General features: G+C 41.0%; 1 protein-coding gene across 1 annotated transcript in view; it reads left to right on the top strand.

Annotated features, from left to right (window-relative positions):
• The window catches only part of TBCD (tubulin folding cofactor D), a 228,112-nt gene that overhangs the window by 158,477 nt on the left and 44,189 nt on the right, over window positions 1-25,446 (top strand). The window contains exons 23-29 of the mRNA XM_006268721.4: window positions 47-78; window positions 3,312-3,374; window positions 4,183-4,259; window positions 6,726-6,807; window positions 13,243-13,361; window positions 13,807-13,898; window positions 14,451-14,591. Coding sequence (XP_006268783.2) covers window positions 47-78; window positions 3,312-3,374; window positions 4,183-4,259; window positions 6,726-6,807; window positions 13,243-13,361; window positions 13,807-13,898; window positions 14,451-14,591 — 606 coding nt within the window. The remainder of the gene's footprint in view (window positions 1-46; window positions 79-3,311; window positions 3,375-4,182; window positions 4,260-6,725; window positions 6,808-13,242; window positions 13,362-13,806; window positions 13,899-14,450; window positions 14,592-25,446) is intronic.

Raw genomic sequence — 25,446 nt, forward strand, 5'->3', positions numbered from 1 at the left:
GTAGTTTATCTTCCAAAAGTAATAACTTTCTGTTTCTGTTTTTCAGAGGCCTAGGTGGAGAACTGATGAGACCAGCTGGTAGGTGTCTCTGTACATATTAGTTGATAGGTGCTGTTTTTATTGAAATAAATCTGCTATTGTCTGTTTGCTGTTTTATTCCTTTTGTTCTAACTTTTTAATATCTTTTAGTATTCCATCGTTTGTTTGAAATTATTAACACTGAATATTGGGGGAGTTTTCACAAACCATGTGAGATGAATATTTAAGTTGGAAAATAAACCACTCTAAAGTTAGAAAATGCCAGAACTCTTGTGGTTTGGCCAACCTTAACTTATCGCTGTATGTATGCACCTTATTATGCAGTTTTTGATTACATGATAACATAATATTTTCCCATAGAAAGCCCATTTTGCAGTCAGATAATGAGGGTAAAAAAGTGTTGATCATTTTTTGTATGAACTGGTCACCTTGATGTGAACAGTTCTCTTTCTCCTCAGACATTGAATTTTTATTTAGGAGATCACCATCAGCATATTGTATAGGAGCATAATTGTAGTATTAGCTACAGTAATGTCCATCTCCAGAGTTGCCTTGTAACAGTAAGAAGATAGTGATCTTTAAACATATATCCATAAGCTTGGTATTCATTCACCTATAAGGTTCACCTTTAAATCGGCAAGCCCGGATGGGCTCCATCCGAGGGTGCTGAAGGCACTGGCCGACATCATTGCAGAGCCACTGGCAGGAATATTCGAACGCTCGTGGCACACGGGCCAAGTCCCGGAGGACTGGAAAAGGGCTAATGTGGTCCCCATTTTCAAAAAGGGGAGGAAGGAGGACCCAGGCAACTATAGGCCAGTCAGTCTCACCTCCATCCTTGGTAAAGTCTTTGAAAAAATTATCAAGGCTCACATTTGTGAGAGCCCGGCAGGGCAAATTATGCTGAGGGGGAACCAGCACGGGTTCGTGGCAGGCAGATCGTGCCTGACCAATCTAGTCTCTTTCTATGACCAGGTTACGAAACGCCTGGACACAGGAGGAGGGGTGGATGTCGTATACTTAGACTTCAGGAAGGCCTTCGATACGGTATCCCACCCCATACTGGTGAACAAGCTAAGAGGCTGTGATGTGGATGACTGCACAGTCCGGTGGGTGGCGAATTGGCTAGAGGGCCACACCCAAAGAGTCGTGGTGGATGGGTCGGTCTTGACCTGGAAGGGTGTGGTCAGTGGGGTCCCGCAGGGCTCGGTCCTTGGACCGATACTCTTTAATGTCTTCATCAGTGACTTGGACGAGGGAGTGAAATGTACTCTGTCCAAGTTTGCAGATGACACAAAGCTATGGGGAGAAGTGGACACGCCGGAGGGCAGGGAACAGCTGCAGGCAGACCTGGATAGGTTGGACAAGTGGGCAGAAAACAACAGGATGCAGTTCAACAAGGAGAATTGCAAAGTGCTGCACCTAGGGAGGAAAAATGTCCAGCACACCTACAGCCTAGGGAATGACCTGCTGGGTGGCACAGAGGTGGAAAGGGATCTCGGAGTCCTAGTGGACTCCAAGATGAACATGAGCCGGCAGTGTGACGAAGCCATCAGAAAAGCCAATGGCACTTTATCGTGCATCAGCAGATGCATGACGAATAGGTCCAGGGAGGTGATACTTCCCCTCTATAGGGCGCTGGTCAGACCGCAGTTGGAGTACTGCGTGCAATTCTGGGCACCGCACTTCAAGAAGGATGCGGATAACCTGGAGAGGGTCCAGAGAAGGGCAACTCGTATGGTCAAGGGCCTGCAGACCAAGCCCTACGAGGAGAGACTAGAGAAACTGGACCTTTTCAGCCTCCGCAAGAGAAGGTTGAGAGGCGACCTTGTGGCTGCCTATAAGTTCATCATGGGGGCACAGAAGGGAATTGGTGAGTATTTATTCACCAAGGCGCCCCCGGGGGTTACAAGAAACAATGGCCACAAGCTAGCAGAGAGCAGATTTAGATTGGACATTAGGAAGAACTTCTTCACAGTTCGAGTGGCCAAGGTCTGGAACGGGCTCCCAAGGGAGGTGGTGCTCTCCCCTACCCTGGGGGTCTTCAAGAGGAGGTTAGATGAGTATCTAGCTGGGGTCATCTAGACCCAGCACTCTTTCCTGCTTACGCAGGGGGTCGGACTCGATGATCTACTGAGGTCCCTTCCGACCCTAACATCTATGAATCTATGAATCTATAAGGATTCTAAAATACCATGGAATTAAAAATTAAAATAATGATATTTTCATATTTATGAATTAATGGAATTTTGGATTATTTTTATAAAGTAATTGTGTAAACATATAGTTCTACCAATAGATTTTATGTTTTAAAATGGTGGAAGTAATATATAGTAGGATGGATCCCATTGTAGGTGTGAATGTGCCTGGTACAAGCGTTACTGGAATAATTCTAAAATTATAATTCTAAAAGTCAAGCCTTCTTCTTGCAACAGGGATCCAAATGAATAACAGCATGTCTCACTGTGCTGTTAAGTGTCTGGTGCAGCTCCCTCACTGAACATTCAAGCTTACCCCACTAGAGCAAAAGCAGTGTCCTCTGTTTACTTAAAAATGTAGTGATATTGCACATCTATCATGTGACAGCTTGGGGTTACTCACTCAGTTAAAGATTGCCTTGGAGCTAGCTGCTAGTTCAGTTTGGATGCAAGTGCTACAGTCGTTATTTACATTTACAGTTGAAACTCATCGTTCCCATTCCCAGTGAAGACAGCATGTTCTAGTTTTGTGGAATGAGATCCACACTGATTTGTCCTTAAAGAAGACATGCTCTTTACCTTCCAGTAACTGTAGTTCCTTGAACTATTGCAGTCGTGTGGATCCAATACATGTCCTTCAGTCCATTTATCAGTTACCACTGGCTTTGAGCTGTGAGGAAACTGAGGGAGTCATGATTTAACAGCTCTTTACACCCTAACATGGGAACACAAGAAATTCCAGGAAGGATGCACAGCCCCATCCAACACAATTCTTAAAAGAAAAATCCAGTTGTGTATGTGTAAAATTCACTTAAACCCGTTGTGAGATCCATGATGATTACAAGATCCGAAAACAACACAGTTACTGTTGGATACCTTTTTTGATGTCAGAAACATAATTTCCTTGTTTCCTTTTCTGTATATTTATTCTGTTGCGGTATTTCTATTGTAATCTCTTCTGCCTTTATTTTTAAGCAAACTCATGATATAATATGATATATTTTCAGCCTAGCAAAACTTCTACAAGTTGGTGTTTTCATATTTGGTAAAAATATACTTCTTTTTTTTTTCCAGTCTGTGTTTTAATTGAGAAACTGTCTCTTTCAAAAATGCCATTTAGAGAGGATCCCATAATCGGTATGTGATTTCTCCAATAGCTTTACATTAACATTTCATGCTAGTTATATTCTCTGAGATTTTATGTAATATTAACAAGTGATGTTTTTTCTAGGAAGTTCCTGTGGCCCTTGTAGTAAGATGCTGATGAATTACAGTAGTCTAACAGTTGCACATCTCAGAGTAGCACAGGTCTTTTAGATGGGATGCTGTGGTTGAAGATTTTCCATGTAGCAGTTGACTGAGTTACTTTTGGTTTGTTTTACCCCTAGGAAAGTCAGTTTCTCGCAAAGAAATTGACACCTCCCCCCCCAACCCCCTGAAAATCACAGTATCAGAGGGGGGGAACTGAGTCTCCTTTTAAGGATTTCTGTTTTGATTGGGGTATATGTGTAACATTTGGAGGTTTTTTTTATTCTTTCAAGTAAATAGTCCATGAAAGAGAAAATAAGAATTCCATGTCTCTCTCCCTCCCACCGCCCTTTCTGCTTACTGGGTCATGGAAGTTGTCATTTTGACTGAGACACCCAGAAATAGCACTGTCATTAGCACACATTGAACCTGAATAAGACTGATGCTTCAGATTTTTGCCCCAGTAAAGGTTTTAACTCTTCAGGTTCAGAAATTATCAACAAGACTGATTATTAGGGCTTGCCTATAGGGTGAATGGAACCAAAATAACTAATAGGTTGTAATTTACACCCTTATTTTCTTTGGACCAAAACCCCCCCAAATAGATGTGAATAATTTCTGTTCTTTGTAAATAGATGCCAGGAGATTGAAACTGGTGTCAGTAAAATAATACTAGATACCTTTTCTGTTGCTCCAGGTGACTGGCAGTGGTTGATAAATGACAGTTTAAGAAGTCTGTCTCATGTTTCAAGCACAACAAGACAACAAATAAAGGTACGGTATTTTCTCCTTTTTGCTTCATTTTATTGAACAAACATTATAAAAGCAAACGTTCCCAATTTTATATTTTCCTTGTTATTCTTAGCAGAATGGTTGCCTTTATTATTGAACTTTCTGTCCTGCTTTCCCAACAAGTAGTAAAAGGAAGACATTTAATTTGTTTTGCTTCTTTTTCTCTCAACACCAGAAGAATTTGGTTTGAGATTGTCTATACAAGGCATATAATGCAAAGCAGCATGCTGGTTTGTGAGCTTCAGATGATCTAAAATGGTTGTAAAACTTGCCCTCATTATCCCTTCTTGATAATATTTTAGACTAAATTTATTTAGACCATGTCTACACAGTGAGACTTAGCAGAGTTAATGTGAATCAACTAAAGGGAAGAAGGCTGCTCGTATTAGTTAGTGTGTGTTAAGCTCTTTGTGGGTTCAGAGTTAGAATGGCATTATTTCATCATAGGCGAATTTTCCTTCCAGTGGTTTACTGTCGTCTTACTGTGATTTGAGACAACTAAACCTAAGAAGATGCATCCACATATTAACTTGGTTACATTGTTTATTCCTTTTATTGATTCATCTTAACTTTCCTGAGTGTCCCCATGTATACATGGCCTCAGTTATATACTTTGTCAGCACTATTGACACTATTGATCAGTAAATCAAGCAGATGCAAATTAAAATGCACACATGGAGAAGGTTTTGCATTCTTACATTTCTAACTATAAATAAAAAAGTAATCACATCTACAGTCTTTTCTGCTGGCCTGCCTTAGAAAATCTGTGTAATGTTAGGTATGGGAAGAGAAGGCAGAAAGATCTTTAAATCACTGGAGAATAATTAAAAGATAAAATTGGAGTTCTTGTGTTATCCATAGGAATGGCAGGAATTTATCTGAGAAGTTTGACAGGTAATTTATTATAGGAACTTATGGAACTGAGCTCATGAACATATGATCATAGACTTAGAGAAGACTTTGAGTCATAGACTTTGAGCCACCCTGGCTGCGGAGCTTGCAGCACGGGCAATGTCTTCAGCTGCAGGGCATGGGCAGTGTCTTCAGCGTACAGTGGTTGTAGCTGTGAGAACACTGTTGCCACCATGAGTCTCATGAGGCGCAGGGTTTGCAGAAGCAGCAGCAGCATTCCCTCATGCTGTCCCTGCTGAGAGCTCTGTAGCGTATGTCAGCCTCACTGGCAGTCTCGGGAGGTGTGGAGCTTGCAGTAGGGGCAGCATTCTCCTTGCTGCCACCATTGTGAGCCCTGCACAATCGCATCTCCTGTCATGCACATATGGTATGGCAGAAGGCACGCTTATATGGATTGCACATTAGATCCCATTGTGTCTTTACCAGCATGTGCAGAGGGGCCCTCAAAGGCACAAAATTATCTTTTTCCTGACATTATACAGACTTCTTGGCTTACATATTATAGTATCATGCAATTAAAATTGAGAAAGAGAGCTTTTACATCCATTGCTCCTGTATTTAGTTCCACTGTGGTTCTACTTTGTTGATAAGATCATTTTAATTGATTATGATCATTCCAAAATACTTGTAAAGTAATGAAAGTAAGTAATATTAGATTAAATAATATTGTTTCTTAAAAATATCTCACTCATCACTGAAAATATTTTTGAGAGTAGAAACAGAGAGAACTCTTGTTAATATGACACCTTATTTCACTTAGACCAAGGACATTTGTGTTATTATGAAGTATTTTTATTAATATGGAATAAAGAGTTCCTATGCTTTTTATATGCTCCCAGCTTTATTATGACTTTGGTCAACACTGTTCTTATCTGAAAAATATTGTTCTACCATGATTATTATTAGAAATCTTTCCACATTTCTCAAAGTGTCACTATTAGTATTGTTTTCTGTGCTTCTGACACAAGTCAGTATAAAATCATGGTAGTTAATGCATATAGTATAACCATCAGCCTCATTCTAAACCCAGATCACGTAACCATGTTGACAGATTGAAAAACTCAAACTGTCCTGTTGGGCATATTGTTTCTGTGATGTTTGATTTTTTCCTAGGTCTGCAAAATATAGTTGTAATTTATGATTTTGGAAACAATACACCCATTGAAATATAAGAATGACTTATATCATACACTGCTAGTTTTAGCTGGAAGTCTCTCAGATAAACTGGAAATAGAGTATGCATAAATCAGTAATAACCTTTTAAAGATCAATGCAGTCTCAATATAATTCATAAAATGTAGAATAACAGTATGACCTGCTTTTACTCTTGTACATTGGTTTAAAGGTACTTGCACAAGATAATGTAGTAAAAGGTAAAAAAATTATTAACAATTGTTAAAAAGAACATTACAGATAATTTTGTCTCATTCCTGTTGTCATTCCGAACTGTGAGTATGCTTCTTTTAAAGTAGAACCTTAGAAGTATTATATTAGATGAAAACTTTATTAAGCCCCCATTTCTTCTTTTCATTTTAGGAAGCTGCTGTCTCTGCACTTGCTGCATTGTGTAATGAGTACTACACTAATGAACAGGGAGAAGCTAGTCCAGCTCTACAAGGTAAATGATTCATGTTGACTGTACAAGTAGAAAAGATTCACTGGTGGCAAAATGGGCTTTAAAACAGCACGACACTGGATTTGGAAATTCTGAAGGCCCAGCCCAGTTATGTACCATTTTAAGGTACATTTAATTGGTCACATATATTTATAGAAATAAGGTATGCTATCTTTATGTTCTTTATGGAAAACAGCCTTGGAGAGATGAAAGACATTGTATGCACATAAGACAGTGATGTTTACAATGTATTGCTTGCTGTTTTGAATAGCTTATCCTGGCTTAAATATGAGATGAAGGAATGACTTAATTATCGTTGACCATTTAGTCTTTTAACAATCCAACTAGGATGTTTAGAAATGCCCAAACTGTGATCTACTAATGCATATGTATACCTAGGCTAGTGGTTCTTAACCTTGCATATCAGAGTGATATATGCATTTTCTGTTATACTCTGTAATTCCTAAATATTATGCATACTGTAATAATTCATTATTTATTTTGATTCCAGTAGTTTACAGTATATACTAGGCACATTTTATATAGACAAGAACGTACAATATCCGACCTAGTGAGACTGCAATCTAAAAAGACGTATTAGCAACATGTAAAGAATGAAATGGGAATTGCAATCAAAATACATTGTTCTTCAGGTTTGGAAGTTTTGCGTGTGTTAAACCAGTGGTTTATAACCTTTTTAAGACTCAAAACACCCCTTCATCAGTTTTCAGAATTTAGCAGTATGACGTTTAAAAAACTGATATGTGTATAGTATGATTATAATGAGTATTATAATTACATTATTACTTGAGATGCTATTAATTCATTGAATGACTTATAATATAATATAAAATGTAAGTGTAATATTCATTACTCTCCCTGGCTCTGCCTGGGCCCGCACACATTTACTTCTAATGTGGTATGTGGATTCCCTATTCATGGTTTCAGGAGCCCTCTGGGGACTGGGATCTGGTGGGCCAATTTCTACCCTTAGCAGGGATGAGGTGCTGGGTTGCACATGTGGCATGTAGGAGACACTGTGGAGTTTGGAGAGGTAGGGAGTTGAGCAACAGAGCTCACAAGATCTGATGGGGGAAGGGAGAAACAACACTTCTCCTTAAGCTCAGTCTGCACCTGAGAGGGAGGCACAGTCACAGCTACAGTTGCCCCTTGTCTGCAGGACTCTGGGCTGGGTATGTGGGTAGGGGAGAAAGCAGTAAGCGTACCTTCTTGCCCAGTGATGGGATGCTGGCACCCTGACAAAGATCTCTGGTCCCCAGTTGAGAATCATCGTGTTAAACACCAAGTATGCCAGTTTCCTATCAATTAATTTTTAGTTTGCCAGTTTCTATTGGGCAGTATGGAAGGAGCTGCAGTGGTAGGTAGAAGACAGATTGGAGGAGTAATGTTTACTGAAGATAATACTGTCTTGGATGGTTTTGTGGAGGGGGAGATTTGGGTTAAAGATAAAAGAAAATGAAGGAAGAGCAGTGAGGTGAGAAGTTCATGGGTAAGATGGGACAAAAAACATGCATTATGAACTCAGTAGATGAAATGTGGGGTATTATGTAGTAAGGGGGACAAAGCCAAGTGCCAAATTCTGAAAGGAATGAAGGTATACTGAAATAACAGACTTTTACTCTGTTTTGATACTATACTTTTAGAAGCACTCATACATCCAAGTTTTTCCTTGACGATATGCCTTTCTGCCATCAGTGCTACAACAACATGAATATAATGCTGACCTGAGTACTTTTCTGTCCTTTTGAAACCCTCAGGTTCAATGTTTCTAAACCTTTTTAGGTTTCAGGCACCCCTCAGATATGCCAGCTCTTCGTTCTTACTCATGTTTTGACTGTGGAAAAATAATATAATAATGCTTCTATTTCAAAGAACTCAGAAAGACTACAACAGTTCAGAATTTTTTTTTAATACTGTGGATTCTTATTTGAAATTAGGGCAGTGCGAAGCTTTGGTTGCTGATTCAATTTGGTGGAGATTTGTCCTGATTTGTGGCTGAATCTCCAAATCCAAATCGAATCAAGAGACCCTTTAATCTCTTTGAATCGATTTGGAGAAATTCAGAAAGATTCAATGATTTGGACAGACACAGCTTTAAATGTTTTTTCTACATACTTCAAGGTACCAGGCGGCTCCTAAATGCTGAGATGCTAGGATGGATGGAGTGTCCCACAGGAGCGCTGGGGGCCCCCTGCGCACTCGGCAGTGGACCCAGAAGTGGACTGGAAGCTCGGCGACTGGTGCCTCCTGGTTCGGGGGGGGGGAGGCACCTGGGGTCCCCTTGCGGCCAATTGCCCATCCAGGGGGGTGTGAGAGGGGGATGCTCCATCTGTCACACTATCAGAGTGTTCACGAACCGCACCTGGTACCTCGAGGTATGTAGAAAAAACATTTAAAGCTGTGTCTATGGCCAAATCGCTGATTATCTGAACCCGCATTGAATCTTCAGATTCAGAGAATCAGCGATTCAGCCATAGACACAGCTTTAAATGTTTTTTTTTCTACAGACCTCAAGGTACCAGGCATGGCTTGTGAATGCTGCAGTGCTGGGGTGGAAGGAGCATCCCACAGGAGTGGAGGGGAGCCCCCCTGCGTGCTTGGCAGCAAACCCGGAAGTGGATTGGAAGTACTTCTGATCCACTTCTGGGTCCTCCAGGGAGCGCAATTGGCCATTGGGGGACCCCTGGTACCCCCCCAGACCCAGGAGGCACCAGTCACAGAGCCGGGGGGGGCGCAGGCCCCCCCCCAAGTGCGCTCCCCGGTGGACCTGAAAGTGGACTGGAAATGCTTCTAGTCCACTTCTGGGTCTGTTGCCAAGTGTGCTGGGCAGCCCCCCTTGTTCCTGTGGGATGCTCCATCCACCCCAGCATCACAGCATTGATGAGCCGCCTGGTACCTTGCGGTATGTAGAAAAAACATTTAAATCTGTGTCTATGGCCGAATTGCTGATTATCTGAATCATCATTGAATCTTCAGATTGTGATTCGGCCAAATTGAATCAGGACATTGATCCTAATCAAAAAATTGAATCACTGTCCCCTATTTGGGCCAAATCCAGATTGAATGAAGCCTGTTTCGCACATCCCTATTTGAAATCATTAGGTTTATCTTGTGAATCGTATTTGCACACCTAATAGTGCTAACATTCCATGGTATCCCATGACACCCCTGAAAGGATCTCAGAGCAGTCCAGGGTGCTGTGGCACCCTGGTTGAGAATCGCTGCTCTAGTCAAATGTTACCTTGATTATTAAACCTTTTACTTTTTTAAGGTATCAAGGATTTCTGGACATTTGTACACATGATAAGAGTAATGCCACCAAGAATGTAAACAAATTTATTTAAAAATAAAATTCAATATGTTTAGGCCTGTATGTACCTTGGAAAACTTTAGTCTTTTCAGTGTCACCATTATAATTTAACTGTTTTGTCTGAAATCTGCTTCTTCATAGTGACTGATTAAGTATTACCTTATTTACTCAAATCTAAGATGAGATTCACCTCCAATCAGCACGGGAAAAAAGCCCCTCATCTTAGATTTGCATACAAAAAGGAGAGTGGGAACAGGTGGTTACTGTGGCTCTGACTCTGGCCCTGAGCCCAGGGTGGGGTCAGAATCAGACCCCCAGCAGCTTCCTGCTCCCCCTGCCTTTGCTTGCCATCTGCCCCTCTGCCCCTTACCCCTTACTGTTAGGCACACTCAGCTCAGATCGGATTCCCCCTCAGGCACCGAGTACATGGAAACTCCATCTCCTGGCTGGCCAGTTAGCAGCACTGACACTGCTGCATGGCCGACAGGGGCTGCACTTCCATATGATGTGTTCTGGAAGGTAACAGAGCCCAAGCAGCATCTGAAGAAAAGAGAAGAGGCAGAGACTGGGGAGCGAGGGGAAGGGATTATGGGGAGTGGTAGGGAGGGGCAAAGCCTGTGGGGAGCTGGGCGTGTGGGGGTGCCAGTGGTGAGAGGGGCAGGAAAGCTGCAAGGGGAAGGGGCAGAGGGCAAGGGAGCCACCTGACCGTCTCTTCCCAGCCACTGCTTTCCCTGCGGTAGCAGTGGCTGGGGATGAATTGTAAGACAACCCTATAATAATTTAGATTCTATACCTGGAAGATTGTAACAAATTTATAATTTTTTAATTTATGGAATCTTAATTATTGGGGAGTCATCAGGATTCATAAGCATTCAGGGTTGACTTAGATTCAAGTAAATGCGCTATGTATGGTGTGGGGGGGGGGAACTGTATTATCCCCTCTATCCAATGAACAGTATAAGTACCATAATAATAATAATGCTATTAAAGCAGGCCTAAGGAGCAATGGAGGTATTAAAGCAATGGAATTTTGATAGTATTTCACTACTGTTACATTATAGCCTGGTAGGAAGAACCACTGTATTCTTCAGTGGCTCAAAATCTACATCTTTTCATGCATTTTAAGCCCCACATAACTTGCCGGAAACAAAGTCTCAGTTAGCCTGCAGTGTTGCTATCTTCTTGCTTCTTTCATTTCTCTTTTCTTGCTACTTCCTCTCCTGTATTTTCTTCTTATCTGCTATATTTTTTCATTTTTTTAATTTTTTACTTATTTTCTGTCCTTCCAGTTTAACTTTTGATAATTTTCTAATCTTCTCTGTGATAACTGCAGGTCCTATTAAATGAAAATTTCAGAGATTTCATGAGCTGCATTGTTTCACCAAGTCCTACACACCTAGGGGACATGTATATTGGTGTTGCCTCAGGGAGAGCAAATTACAACTATGGAGAAGTTACCAGTAAATAGCTGCTTCTTCCCTTTCAGTCACTTTTTACATTTTATGTCATTTTACTGACATCTTCAATTTGAAATTAACATAATCCACAGTATGTCTGATGCAAACCGAATATCTGGGATGCTGTCTTTAAGTGCCTGGCATGTTTATGGTCTCAGGTATCTACATTATGTCCTCTTGATTTGGAAAGTTTTAAAATAATAAATGTGTCTATAATGTAAGTCTGTTAATTTTTGGGTAGGGTGGTAGTTTCTTCATGTGATGATTTAGTTAAAACTTGCTGACTGCATGGGGATTTAAACGAATCACAGTGGAGTCATGAGTTGTGATTAAATGCAGTTTCTTATGGCAACCTAATAATTCTTCCTTTAGCAAATATTGCCTAATCATTTAACTCCTGGATGCCAGACAGCAGCTTGATTATTATAATCTTCATAGATACTCTGATTCTTATCTCCCTTGCAAGGATTACAATAAAAGATATTATATAAACTGCAGCTCTGGGGCAGAGGTATCCTAATTTTGCATAGCCACAGGTTTTTTTGCTCTGTTTTGCAGCATTTTGCTCTTCATTGAAAGAAGAGTTTAGTACAGTAGCTTAACTATCTGAAAAATCTGCAGACCGCTCATTAGCTCTATGATAAAGTCTACAGTTAAATAGGTCTTACTCTACCCCAACTATGCAGTTGGTCCAGTAAAAGATATCACCCAAAGAAATCCTTGCTTCATACAGTAAGAAATTCATCTCTCTCTGTCTCTCTCTGTCTCTCTCGCATGTTCTCTTATTCTTTCTCATGCAAGCACACATACACGTCACCCACATACACAGCTTATGTGGCCGTATGCTGTATGCTTTGCATTGGACGCTTCATATAAGATCAATATGCAGTAAAAATATATACACATACATAGATTCCTCCGCCCCCCACACCCCTCTCACCTCTTTTTTTTTTTTTCCCCTTTGCTTTCCTTTAGTCCATTTTTATTTTGGTCTACATATCACTTTCCCTCAGTTGGATACTTCTTTTTCTCCCAGCATGGTATTCTCCTCCCCTGCTTGGATCTAGTTATTGTTACTTTTTGTTTCGGTAGTTGCATCTTCTCATTCTACTGTTATTGCTTGTCAATTGTCAGCATAGAGGCGCTGTGCTGTGCGGGCTGATGATTTCCATCTAGAATACAAGCTGTCTCTCTGGGAAGGCCCATGTGTTTGTGATCTCTCTGGTGCTCTGTATTTGGTTAAATGGTGATTACTATTGCTTTAGAAGCAGTGCCATGCTGAGTGGGTAAATCATAAAACCTGAAGATGTCTGAATCTTCCCCGAGTTTCTTGTTTGAATATAAGCCCTGTTTAAACCTGTTGCTTTGGTTTAAAAATAATATTAAAAATAATTAAAATTTAAGTAATCTTAGCTTAACTGTGACTCTCCTAAAAGGCAGGGTTAAGATTTGTCTAAATTCTGTCTTTGTTATTTAAAGCATATTCAGAGAATACATAAATTTAAAAAATATTGGTCAATCAAATATTTTGTTCTCCGTGGTATTCTAGTCTATTAGAGAATTTTTATCCAGCCTTTTTGTTCATTGTTTAGTCAGCTCTGTAATGTAATGAATGATGCAGTAACTGGTTTTCACATTGCAACTTTCTAGATGAGCTGGTGAAGCAGTATATTTCAGAACTCCAGAACACAGAGGAAATGATCCGTTGTGGTTTTTCATTAGCCCTAGGGGCCCTTCCAAGATTTCTGTTGAAAGGCAAGCTCCAACAGGTGAGATACAGTGTGGTCCTTGCACTGAAAAGAGGGTACAAGTTCTAAATGCTTCAGGAAGTAGTTTGAATGAAATCTCTGTGCTTAAACAAATGAACAGTAATGATGATTATAGCTATGGTTTTTGTATAAAAGTATTGGCTTATAAAACAATAATCCCAAAGCAGTGACTCTGGCTTGTTGCAGATTCAGATACTTGGAACTGGGACCTTTCTGGGAAGTGTCAAGGCAGAAGCCAGAGAATGAACAAGAGTAGTGGATGTGGGGAGGTATCCCTTTCTCCTTAGAAAAAGAAGATTGGTGGGGCAGAGTGGAGAGACGCATAAAAGGCCCACTGTTCATACTGCACTTGTACTAGGGATAGTTTCATTATCTACTGAATATAAACCAAGCAACCATCATAAACATATTGACTTTCAATTTTTTTTAAATATTATTTGCTTAGATTTTAGATGGTTTGAAAAAGGTTACTTCCATCTCTCCGAAGAATGTGAGCTTTGCAGAATCAAGAAGAGATGCCCTGAAAGCAATAGCAAAGTATGTTTTGTCAATTTTATTTTCATTCATCTGTTAAGGCCCTGGCTGCTGCTGCCATTACATGGTCTGCCTGGCTCTGGCTGTTGCTGCTCCTGTTACAGCAGTAGCGTGGTATCCCTGGAGCAGGCTGCAGTGGCAGCTTCTGTGGGGAAGACTTCTTGGGTAGCTGTCATTTTGGTGCCCTATCCTAGTTAGCACCTGGAGCTGGTGTCCTGCTGATCCACCCATAGTTATGCTACTGGCATTGGCAGGCACATATATACATACATTCACAACTCCTTGGCCTGGAGCATTAGGACGGTGATGCAAAGGCGTGTTCTGTGGACAGGAAGCAATAGGGAGCTGCTCCTTGAAGTGGGGAAAATGTGGTGGGGGGAATGGAGCACTGTGGGATGATGATGGAGCAAGAGACTCTCTCCTTTTCTGAATGTATATGAGAGAGGAGCTTGTTTGCTGAAAATATAGTAGTGCATGAGCAAAAGGAAGTCCTGACTTGTTTTTTGTTTTTTTTTACTCCATTTTCATTAGTATTTTTGTTTTTCTCTGTTATAGGGTTTGTCAGACAGTAGGTGTGAAGGGAGGAGGATCGCAGGATGAATTTGTCTGCAAAGATAATATTGTTCAGATTTATACTACATTACTTCATGGGATGACTGATTATACTGCAGATAGCCGAGGGGATGTTGGAGCATGGTAAGGCTTTTCATGTTTGGGGAGATTGATAAATTAAAAAATTAAGTTTCTTTCTCTTGGTACACGTTACTATTGATGGAAGAACTATGTAATTAGAAGGTTTTTAGATGCTGTTTTTTCAAACACTGAGGAAAATAGGATCTATTCAAGCCCTTTTGATTCAAATAGGTTCAAAAAATGCAGCAGAAAAAATGAAGATAGTAATTATTTACCTTTCTTTCAGAAGAAATAAGTTGAATTGTAGCAGCATATGAAATGTGCATTAAAAGCTAACTGAGGCTGAGGTCCTTTCTGACTTAAAGATATCATACTTCTCTTTTCAGTGATGAGAACATGAAAATAAATATTAATCACTTGTGAGGGCGATTATCCTTGGATGTGAGAAATAAATACAGTCTTGAAATCTTTTGAATTTCTAGACCTAATCAAAGAGCTGATCAAAGGGGAACTTGAATATTACTTTTAACTTTTAACTTTATGTTTTTTTGACCAGTAGAGGGAGTAGTTGTATAATCTTTCAGAGAATTCAAAACGCCTCTTCAAAACAAGTCATGGTAATCTTTACTGACCTCAGGGTTTAATGACTTCATCTTATATATGTAAATACTAATCAAAATATAATATTATGTTAATAAGAGGTTTGTGTTGATGGTGTACTTTAGTCTTCAGATTATAATACATATAGAAGAGAGAGTTGGTTCCATATGAAAGATATATTAACCAAAAGAGAGCATTCTGTGTTGTTCCATAACTAAAGCAGGATGGACAATGTGATTTTTAGATTAAAAGGAGCTTTGTTTTAAATTAAAACTTGTAGTGAGGTGCTAAGATATCTAAAATTTAGGATTTCAGATTGCTTTTTGGAGATCCCTGTAACCACTGAATACAATACAGTGAATGGGAATTGCATTATATTGCAAATTTCCAGAAGGAAAGCATTGGAAAAAACATTAAAATGAAGTCCTCTATAGATGGACACTCAGTGAGGAAATAATCATCTTGTTAGATCTCTGTTGTTATAGGTATTATATAGGCAGGTGTGCCTGACAAGTGGCAGATCCAGGCGGGGGTGCAGTAGTGCAGTTGCACCCTGTTTTGATTCCTGCTCCACCCAAACTTTAAAACCAACTGCCTGGGAGAGACAGCTGCAATTCTATTCAGATAGTGCTGAAAGAGTCAATTAACTTCATGGCTCATTATTACCTCCCTATTTCCTGTTAATCTCTCTCCATTCCATGAGTGTTAATGAACCTCTATTCTTTTTTTAGTGGTCTTTATATTTCAGTATTCAAACTACCCTTTCTTCTGAAATTTTGATGTCTGTTACTCATTCCTGATAATGACTCTCTTCTATTTTACAGCCCTGGAGACTGTTTTTAGTAGGGCTGTGCGAGGCTTTGGACAGAGCTTTGGATCCGGAGAAGCTTTGGATGCTTTGGCATCTGAAGCAGCATGTCTGGGTTGAAGCACTGGCTTCGTTAAGCTTCCGGAATTGGTTTGGAGCTTCCAAACTGCTTCGGAGCTGCCTCGGAGATCCGGCCATAGGGTATAATGGGGAAACAATAAAATATCTATAACTTTGTTGTTTTCTGTCCGATTTGGATGAAATTTTCAGGGGTGGTAGACTCTGCAGAGAGCATGAAGCCTGCCAAGTTTCAAGAAGATCGGTGCAGGGGTTTGAGGAGAACGGAACCCCAAATTCTTGAAAGCAAAACTCCTGTCACGTGTATGTGTTACATCACAGGGGAGTATAAACTGCAGGGCTGGTAGCTCTTACTGAGGCCACAAAGCCTGCCAAGTTTCAAGGAGACACGTGCAGGGGTTTGGGGGGAACTGCACCTCAAGCTGCAGACAAGCAAAACTCGTGACATGGGTGACACTGTGTGTGTTAGAGGCACAGCAGGGTGACAGCTGCAGGGATGGTGGCCCCTGCTGCGGCCACGAAGCCTGCCAGCTGTCGAGGAGATCGGTGCAGGGGGGTTCTGGGGCCCTGCACCTCTAGCTGCTGACAAGCAAAACTCGTGCCATGGGTGATTGTGGGTTTTGCTTGTCTGCAGTTTGGGGTGCAGTCCCCCCAAACCCCTGCACTGATCTTGAAACTTGGCAGGCTCTGTGGCCTCAGTAAGAGCTACCATCCCTGCAGTTTTCACCCCCCTGTGGTGTAACACACAGCCGTGACATGAGTTTAGCTTTCAAGAATTTGGGGTACAGTTTCCCCCAAGCCCCCCACACCAATCTTCTTGAAACTTGGCAGGTTTCATGCTCTCAGCAGAGGCTACCACCCCTGCAATTGTCATCCAAATCAGACAAAAACCAACAAAGTTATAGATATTTCATTGATTCCCCATTATACCCTGTGGCCCGATCTCCGAGGCAGCTCCGAAGCTTCGGAGCCGCTTCGGCCAAATCAAAGCAGAAACCCGGTCCGGAGTTCTGGATTGGATCATTGCCATCCGAAGCAGCCGGATCCAAAGCTGGATTGGATAGCTGCTGACTCGCACAGACCTAGTTTTTAGCTTTAGCGTAAGGAGGTCGATTCATTGGAGACTTCTATCTTTTATTTTCCCTGATCATTGTGTGGAATCCCTATCTAGAGAAGTGAATCATCTAGAGCACCATACTCTTTGTTTGTAGCCATGGACTTTTCATGGAAAAGTTTGATTTAGCAAGAAACATTTTTTGGATAGTTACTGCAGTGTGTGCTCTTATCCATCAGGGAACTTTTCAATAGCATCATATATGCTTCTGAACATGAAATTAAGTAGTATTTTTATTTGAATTGGGATCTTAAAATGATTGTCTCTCCTTTGCAGCAAGTGCCGACAACAGAAGCACACTTGCTTATGAGATTAAGCAGTTACAATCATATTGCACCCTCTCTTTTTAACATGGGTTGTTATAAGAGCCTTAAAATTTCTTGTGATAATTTCCAAGTTAAATGAAAATATGGACTCTGACTAAACGCAGAAAACTTCTTGAGAATTATTGTGCTCTCGTATCATCTACGTGCCAATGGGTAGTTCTCCTTAATGCACCTTCAGCTGGGAGATACTATTCTTGTTGTGGTTACTGTAATGCATTAACAATTTGTCCCCAACCTGTTTATCATGGCTCCATTCTCATGCTTTAAAACAAAATCCCAAATATCTAAAAATGTTTTTAAATATAGTAACATTTCTCACCCTGTTTTTAGGGAACAGCATTATTCATATTTTCTGTTTTCTATTATGATGGAATATGTTTGCTTTATATTATTTTATAAAAATCACTTACATTTTAGAAATAGGATGGAATGATTGCTATTTATTAATAGTACAACAGTGTAAAAATATGGTGGTTGCCATACAAATGGTCAAAGAACCTACATTCTTCAATCCAAAGAGCCTTCAGGGCTATAAGAGAAAATAATTTCTAAAATTTACAGTTGCTTCACTTCAAGCGGTAATGCATGCTGCTGTATTTGTACAAATGTATTTTCTATCAACCTGCAAAACTACATGAATATACATTTGGTATGAGCTAAATGTTTCATTATTGCTGCTAATGAGAGCTGTTTGTAACTGATTTAGACGAAATCATGCAAAATACTACAGTGCAACTTTTTCATTTTTCATGTGTGTGCCAGATATAAACCAGAAAATGCCTTTTCTTGTATAATCCCTTTGAACTACTTCCATATTTGTTTCGGACTCTGAGTGGGTTGGCTACCTTCCCAAGGCTAGTGTCGGTTTTGGTCTTTGGATTTCAGTAACAGTAGGAATGATTATATTTTTGAAGACCAAGACATTTGTGATGTAGTTGACTTGTAGTGACCTTTAGCCTAACATTGCTAGCCAGTTCTGACCAGTAGACCCATTATTCAGTGTTATGCAAACTTTAAAGGCCACAGTTTTAAAAGAAGAAAAAAAATCTTTTCTGCCATTTGAGCTTATTTTTATCTTTCTCTTTAAGTAATGAATAATAAGTTGCTTTATATACTGCTTGTAAGTTTTTTTACATGTCTGAAATAGTATATATGTCTATGAAAGAGTCTTCAAAGTTATTTTGGATTGGACTTATTAAAATAATAAGGTTGATGCTCTATGAAAGAAGTTATATTTTTTTTTTTTTTTTTTTACTATTTTACTTTTTCAGTAAACCTACACAAATTGTTATACTTTGGGTTATACAGATTTGGTAATGTTCTGTCAAATTTTGCGCAACCTATTTTGAGATGGTTAATAAAACTGTTGGGAGTTCACTTATAAATGGCACTACCTGAATCACTTCTTGCATTAGGACACCATTTCTGTTAATCTTAATGTATCTGATGCAGCCTAAAATTTGTAGGCATGTATGCTGTAAACTCTTTTCTGGGATCTGACAAGCTCTCTCTACAGATCTGTTTTGAGTCAGATTTGAAATCCAGTGCCGTTTTTGTCAGGGTTGTCTTTTTAAATGCCCTTTAAACATGTTGAGACAGGCTAATCTGCAATTTTAACCAATGAGTAGTGAATCAGATAGATTAGATCATAATGAAGTATTATAAGTTCCTTCCTATCATGGACAATTCATCCTGTCTCCATTGGATTCATTTCTGTGTTGGATACTTCGCAATTACCAGTAATTTTCAGTTAGTCAGTCATGTAGGATTCCTTTCTACACAGAACTTATTCATTCTAAATCTGTCTGCCCATTTAACAGATATGGGTTGCATGCAGCACTCAGTCAACTTTGTGCTAAGATACAGCTAGGTATCCAGTCTCAGCAGATTGGAAACTCCACAGCAACTTGAGCTAAATTAAAGAACAGGAAGTTGTATTGAATTGAATATGAAATAAAAACAGAAGGACATTCCTTGTGCTATTTAAAATACTGTTAGATTATAACTCTACTGTCCCATCATTTTAATTTTCTGTGTGGTGCAGAATTTTGTATTGAAAAAACCTGTCATAAAAGTTTTTTTGGGGGAAACTGGAAAGGCTGACAACTGCAGGGGAGCTGCTGGCAGATGCAAGGACCTCTGGCATCTGTATGGCTTAGTTAAATTTGCAAGGTTTTCTTTGCAAGTTCTAAGAGGTGGACACTCCATTTTATTTCAAATGAAAGTTTAGAATCGGAAGTGTGTATTTTTAGAAAGGGGAAGATTCTGCAGCTGTAGAATTTTGCTTCGTAAATATGGAATATACAGAATGCTGATTAAAAAGCTCCATAACCTTGAGTAAAGAAGATAGTAAGCATGATTTTAAAAAAATCCCATAGAAGTCAAACATGGACCAAAATCATAAAAGTGCATATTATTTAGGAAGGAGAGGATGAGATAAGGGTATAGACATGTTGAACGTATCTTTTTGCCTGTCACTACTTAACCAGCTGTAACTATCTAAATTTATGTTAGTTTGTCCCCTGCACTTCTGTCAAAAAGCCAAGAACCTGTTGGGATTTTACATAAATCAAATTTGTCTCTAGAAAGACTTTCACATATTAGGCAACTTAAATACAAAGGCAGGTGCCTTAAGCTAAATATGTAATTACCACCATGAATGGGAACTACAGTAGCACAGCCCATAACCGACAACATGATCTAGATATGGATAATAATGACTGTCATACAATTTGTGTAACATTATTTTATGGTAGAGTGTTGTTAATCCCAACAGACCACCATGTAGTTTAAAACAACAATAATAAACCATCGTATACAAGTTTTGTACAGGGAGGGATCATGATATCTACCACCGTGGTCCAGCCAACTCTGGGACAAGTTACAACAATTCTGTAATGAAGTCCAAGAGTACTACATCTCTGCTTAAGAGAGAAAGGAAAGAATAAGGTATCCAGCCTAAATGACTAGAGGAGTATCTTCCTGAGAGCTAAAATAGCATGGTTGTCAGTATACTTTGTTTGTAACTGGTAGACCCAGTTCTATGATCCAGTTTCTTTGCTTTATCTTGTATGTTTTTCCAAGATAATAGTAAGGTGACAGTGGGTGTGTTTACATGTGCATTAGATCTGGGAGCAGTTTACATACAAGTAAACTACTCATGAGTAAATGCTCCCAGGCAAGCATCTACATGTGTAGAGAAGCGGGAGCAGATTTGCTGCTAATGGCAGCAAACAGCTCTTGCTTCCTGGGGCCCTGCAATGGGCCCCTGCTGCCACCAGCAGGAGCTCTAGGCTCCCCCTGGGTGCTAGCCTATGGGCTGGCAGGGCTGAGGCATTGATCCCTGCCCCCAGGAGGCTGCCTGCTGTTGGAGCAGGGACAATGTCCCGGTTCCCTGTTTGGGGAAGGGGATTTGGAAAGAGCTGCAGGGGAGGGTCAAGTGCCAGCCCCCTGCCCCAATCCGTTGGTGGGACAGCTAGCAGTGAGGCTCTGGCTGGGCAGGGATTCCCAGTGGGTATGTCTACATGTGCATTCCCAGTGGGTGTGTCTACATGTGCATTCATGCTGGCTTAAATTTACTTCACAGTAAGCAGAAATAAGCCAGCGTCTACATGTGCAGGCATTACAGTGCATTAACGCTGTGTGTGGACTGGTTTGGGATTAAAGTTAGTCCGAAATCAGTCCACACACAGCGTTATTGCGCAGTAAGGCGTCTACATGTGCGTTACTGCGTAGTAACTAATCAAGCATGATGCAGGTATCAAATTTACATGCAAGTCAGCTTAAGTCACCATATTTATTGCGTAGTACAGTTGTGTATGTGTAGACCCATGCCTGTACTGCACAGTAATTTTGCTTACTGTGCAGTAAATGTGCATGTGTAGACCTGTCCCGTATTCTAATATAATAAAGGGCTTAGTCTGTCTGTCTGTCTGTCTGTCTGTCCATAACGCTTTTGGGCAACTGTGCATGCAAAGCCCAGAGGGCCAGTGGCGATTGGCTGTGGGGACTCTGCCTCCTCAGGCAGGGAGGGAGCTGCTGCCATCTCAGGCAGGGAGGCAGGAGCCCCACTGCTCTGTAGGTGGAGGTGAAGGTGGAGCTGGGCGGGGTGGGGCAGGGGGAGGAAGGAGCTGCTGCAGCCACCTCCTGAGGCGAAGGGAAGCCCTACCACTCCATGGGAGGAGGTCGAGGTTAGGGAGCTGCCACTGCCGCCACTGCCTTCTCGGGCAGAGGGAAGCCCTGCTGCTCCATGGGAGGAGGTGGGGGGGCAGGGAGCCGCTGCTGCTGCCACCTCAGGCCGAAGGAAGCCCCGCTGCTTCACGGGAGGAGGCGGGGGTGGGCAGGGGGGAGGGAGCCACTGCTGTCGCCATTGCCTCAGGTGGCGGGAAGCCCTGCTGCTTTGTGGGAGGAGGCGGAGGTGGGGCAGGCAGGGCAGGGAGAGAGCTGCCGCTGCTGCCACTGCCGCCTCAGGTGGAGGGAAGCCCCACTGCTTCGCGGGAGGAGGCAGAGATGGGCAGGGAGGAGGGAGCTGCCATGTCAGAGGCTGCAGGAGGATGCGACGGCAGCAGAGGGACTGTTTACATGGCTGGCCCCGAAGGGTGAGCAGGAGGGGGGAGGGTCATGTAAACACTCCCTTAAACACTCCATCATTCATGATGGGCAATTAGCTAGTGTCATAATAATCCCTGTCAAAGTTCAATTTTTTTTTTTTTTGCCTTTTTTATTACTTGCTCTGGGGCGAGGGCCCACATTTTCTACCTCTTCTATTTACTGCCAAAGCTGTCATTAAAACTTGCTGCTGCAGACAAAACATGGGCTTTCCCACCCTTGCTTTGATGAAGGAGATGAGGAATAAATGATTCATATGACTATTAAAATTTATTCTTCTTACTTGAATAGGAAAGAAGAAATGTTGTAAAGCTGCCTTTTGTATTGTTTTAGTTGTGATATTTCTGTATTGGAGAGCTGGCACTTGCTTACCAATGAGTGACAATTTGCATGTGTTAGTTTCTCCTAGTGGCTAGTGCTTCTTGTGTTTAAAGAGACCACCCACATAGTTTTTTAGTCTCCTAAGTATGAGCATGCATTATGGATAGTATGCATTAAATATTTTAAGAAAATATACTTGCCTATAATTGTTCTGTGAAGGTATAAACTAAAATAGATCCACACATGGCCATTCACCTTCCTGGCAAATGTGGTGATACATGTTTACATATCTGAATCAGTAAAAGATCTGATGTATGCTGGTGTGATAACTGCATTTTTTCACAGAGGTGAAGTGTAGCATGTGCTTATGATGTAGTGAGTAGCTACTTTCAAAACTTTCTCTGGAGTTCCTGCCCTTTATTGATGGCTCCATGGTATCTACCTGTGAGCTCTTTTGGAAAGAAAAAATCCACAACAGATACATAATTTTCCTTTGTGTAGTCCTCCCTCTGTCAGTATCCACCTTTCAGTTATGGCAAAAGTACTTTTGAGGAGGCCTTCTGGTTGTCAAAACTTTTAGAAGCCACTTTACGAACACTAATTAGTAAATACTGATCCATGTGGCTTTAAGGGGGCATTATCAAATTTAATAGTTTTAATTTGGTACCATAGATTGAGGGCATAGGTTGGTTAAACTCCTAGTGGAATACTCTTACAAAGAGTGATTTATGAATTATTTTCTGTTTCGTTGACAATTTACTAACATCTGTGCAATAATTGCATTAACTGTTTATGTGGAAAAAATCAACATAAGGAAAATTATTTGATACTTTTTAGCTGCCTTAATTACAGCTGCAACGTCTGGGGGGAAAAATGAGTACCTGCTTAAGACTTATCTTTGTTGTGATTCTCATGAATTCTTTCCTGATATTCATGGCAGGTGATGACTTAGGGGTTGCTCCTTTCCTCATCTCCTTACTTTTAGGTCTTGTCCAGATGAGAAAATTAATCAGAATAGCTATTGTGGAATAAGGTTATAGGTTGTAGCTGTGTTGGTCTAAGGATATCTTTTATTAGACCAACTCAGATAGTTGGAAAAATTCTTCTTTGCAAGCTTTCAGGTATAAATACCCTTCGTTAGGCTGAGGAAGCATCTGCAGTTGCTGTGTGCTCTTCCTGGATGGAATGAATAGTAAAGAAGCTAGAGGCTGCTATGCTTGCAAAGAAGACTTTTTCCAGCTATTTGAGTCGGTCTAATAAAAGATATCAGATTTACCCAAAGAACCTTTTCTGTCTCTTGTGGAATAAACTATTATAGGTAACTCCATTTATGGGAGCTCTGTGCACACAGGAAGCTCTTCCAGACTGCCCACAGGAGGGCTGTTGCAGAATTGCTGTTTTGGAATATCTTATTCTGTAGGGGAAATTCATGTGAATAACTACATGGAGACAATCCCTAATTAAATTATCTATTCTTTTTGCTCCTTACTTTGTCTCTTGCTTTCTGTTGAAATAAGGAAACAAGAGACTGGGATTTTCAAAGGACCGTAAAGGAGTTAAGTGCCCAGTTCTCATTAAAATTCAGGTGATCTTTGGAGGTGCATCTCCATCAAAAATGTTTTAGCAGTATCAGACAAAGTCAACAATAACAGAAACATGTAACTAAAAAAAAGGCTTTCCTCATCATAAACTTCTATATGCCTATCTCCTCTGTAAAGGTGTGTGTGTGTGTGTGTGTGTGTGTGCTTCTTTAAAGGAATCGTGGGAAAGTTAACTAACAACTTTGTCTATGTGAACTTAACATTCCTTATGACATTGTTTGCTGGGACATGTCCAATCTGTCTACAGGTGGAAAACATGAATATCTAATAGTAAGATATTGTATGAAAAAGGAAAACTATTCCTTTATGGAAGATTGCCAAACTTAGATTGAATTTCTTCACTGTTTCCTAAGTAGTTTGACTTTCTTGTTATAAGTGTGGCCCACCCATTTTTAAACTTTATAGACAATCCCTTTCTGCTGACTTCAGAATTTCTACAGAATTATGGCATCTTTATTTTTACAATCTACAGGTGCAATTTGTTAATTTTAGCTGAAGTACGCAGTCTTCGCCTGGGTTGTTATTTTTGTAATTGCAGTGTTTGTTTATTTTGAAAGAACATAATACGACATATTTAGCCTTTAATATTTAATGTGGACAAATGACCTGAATTCACTGCATCCAAAATGGAGTGGTACCAGTTTGTTATCTGAGAAATGAAATAATCCCAGTCAATGGAAGCCCTAAAAAGGGTCAAGTGAAAAATAACCCACTTATAATTTTCTTCGGGTGGTATTCAGTGATCTTGGAAGCTTTGGAGTAGATAGGACCAGCATTGTCGAGTTATAAATGAACATGCTTACATACTAGGGCTGTGCGAAGCTTCAGGTGCTGATTCGGTACGGAGGAGATTTGGCTTGATTCGTCCACCGAATCTCTGAATCCAAATTGAATCGGGGACCAATTAAAAAGTCCGAATCGATTTGAAGCTCTCCAAATTGATTTGGAAAGATTCTTAGAGTTTCAGCGATTCAGGCAGTCTCCGCCGGCTGCAGCAGGGAGCTGGATCCGGACTCTGAGCTGGTAAGTAGGGGATGGGGGAGGGGGGCTTGGATGAGGGGGGAGGGGACCATGGCGGGACCCCTGCCAGGCCCCATCTCCTGCCTGCTCCCCCAGGCCCCCCCCCCCCATGGCTGTTCTGTCCGGCCCCAGCTCCCGGTTGTTTAAAAAAAAGCCCCTCCTCACCAGGTGCTGCCGGGTGGGGGGGGTGATGCCCGCTGCTGCCACACACCACGTGGGGGGCTCTACCACGAGTCCCCTGGCCCCTGCCCACTTTCCCAGCCCCCCCATGGCTGTCCTCCCTACCCCAGCTTCAGGCCCTCTAAAAACCCCCAACCAAAAACCCTAGACTCACTGGCTACTGCAGCGGCCTCAGAGCTACAGAGAGCTGATGAGTTCAGGTTTTTTTTTTTTGTTTCATTTTTTTAAAGGGCTGGAGCTGGGGCGGGTGGGGCAGCCATGG

This window comes from Alligator mississippiensis, chromosome 8, assembly GCF_030867095.1.
Source record: "Alligator mississippiensis isolate rAllMis1 chromosome 8, rAllMis1, whole genome shotgun sequence".
NCBI lineage: Eukaryota > Metazoa > Chordata > Crocodylia > Alligatoridae > Alligator > Alligator mississippiensis.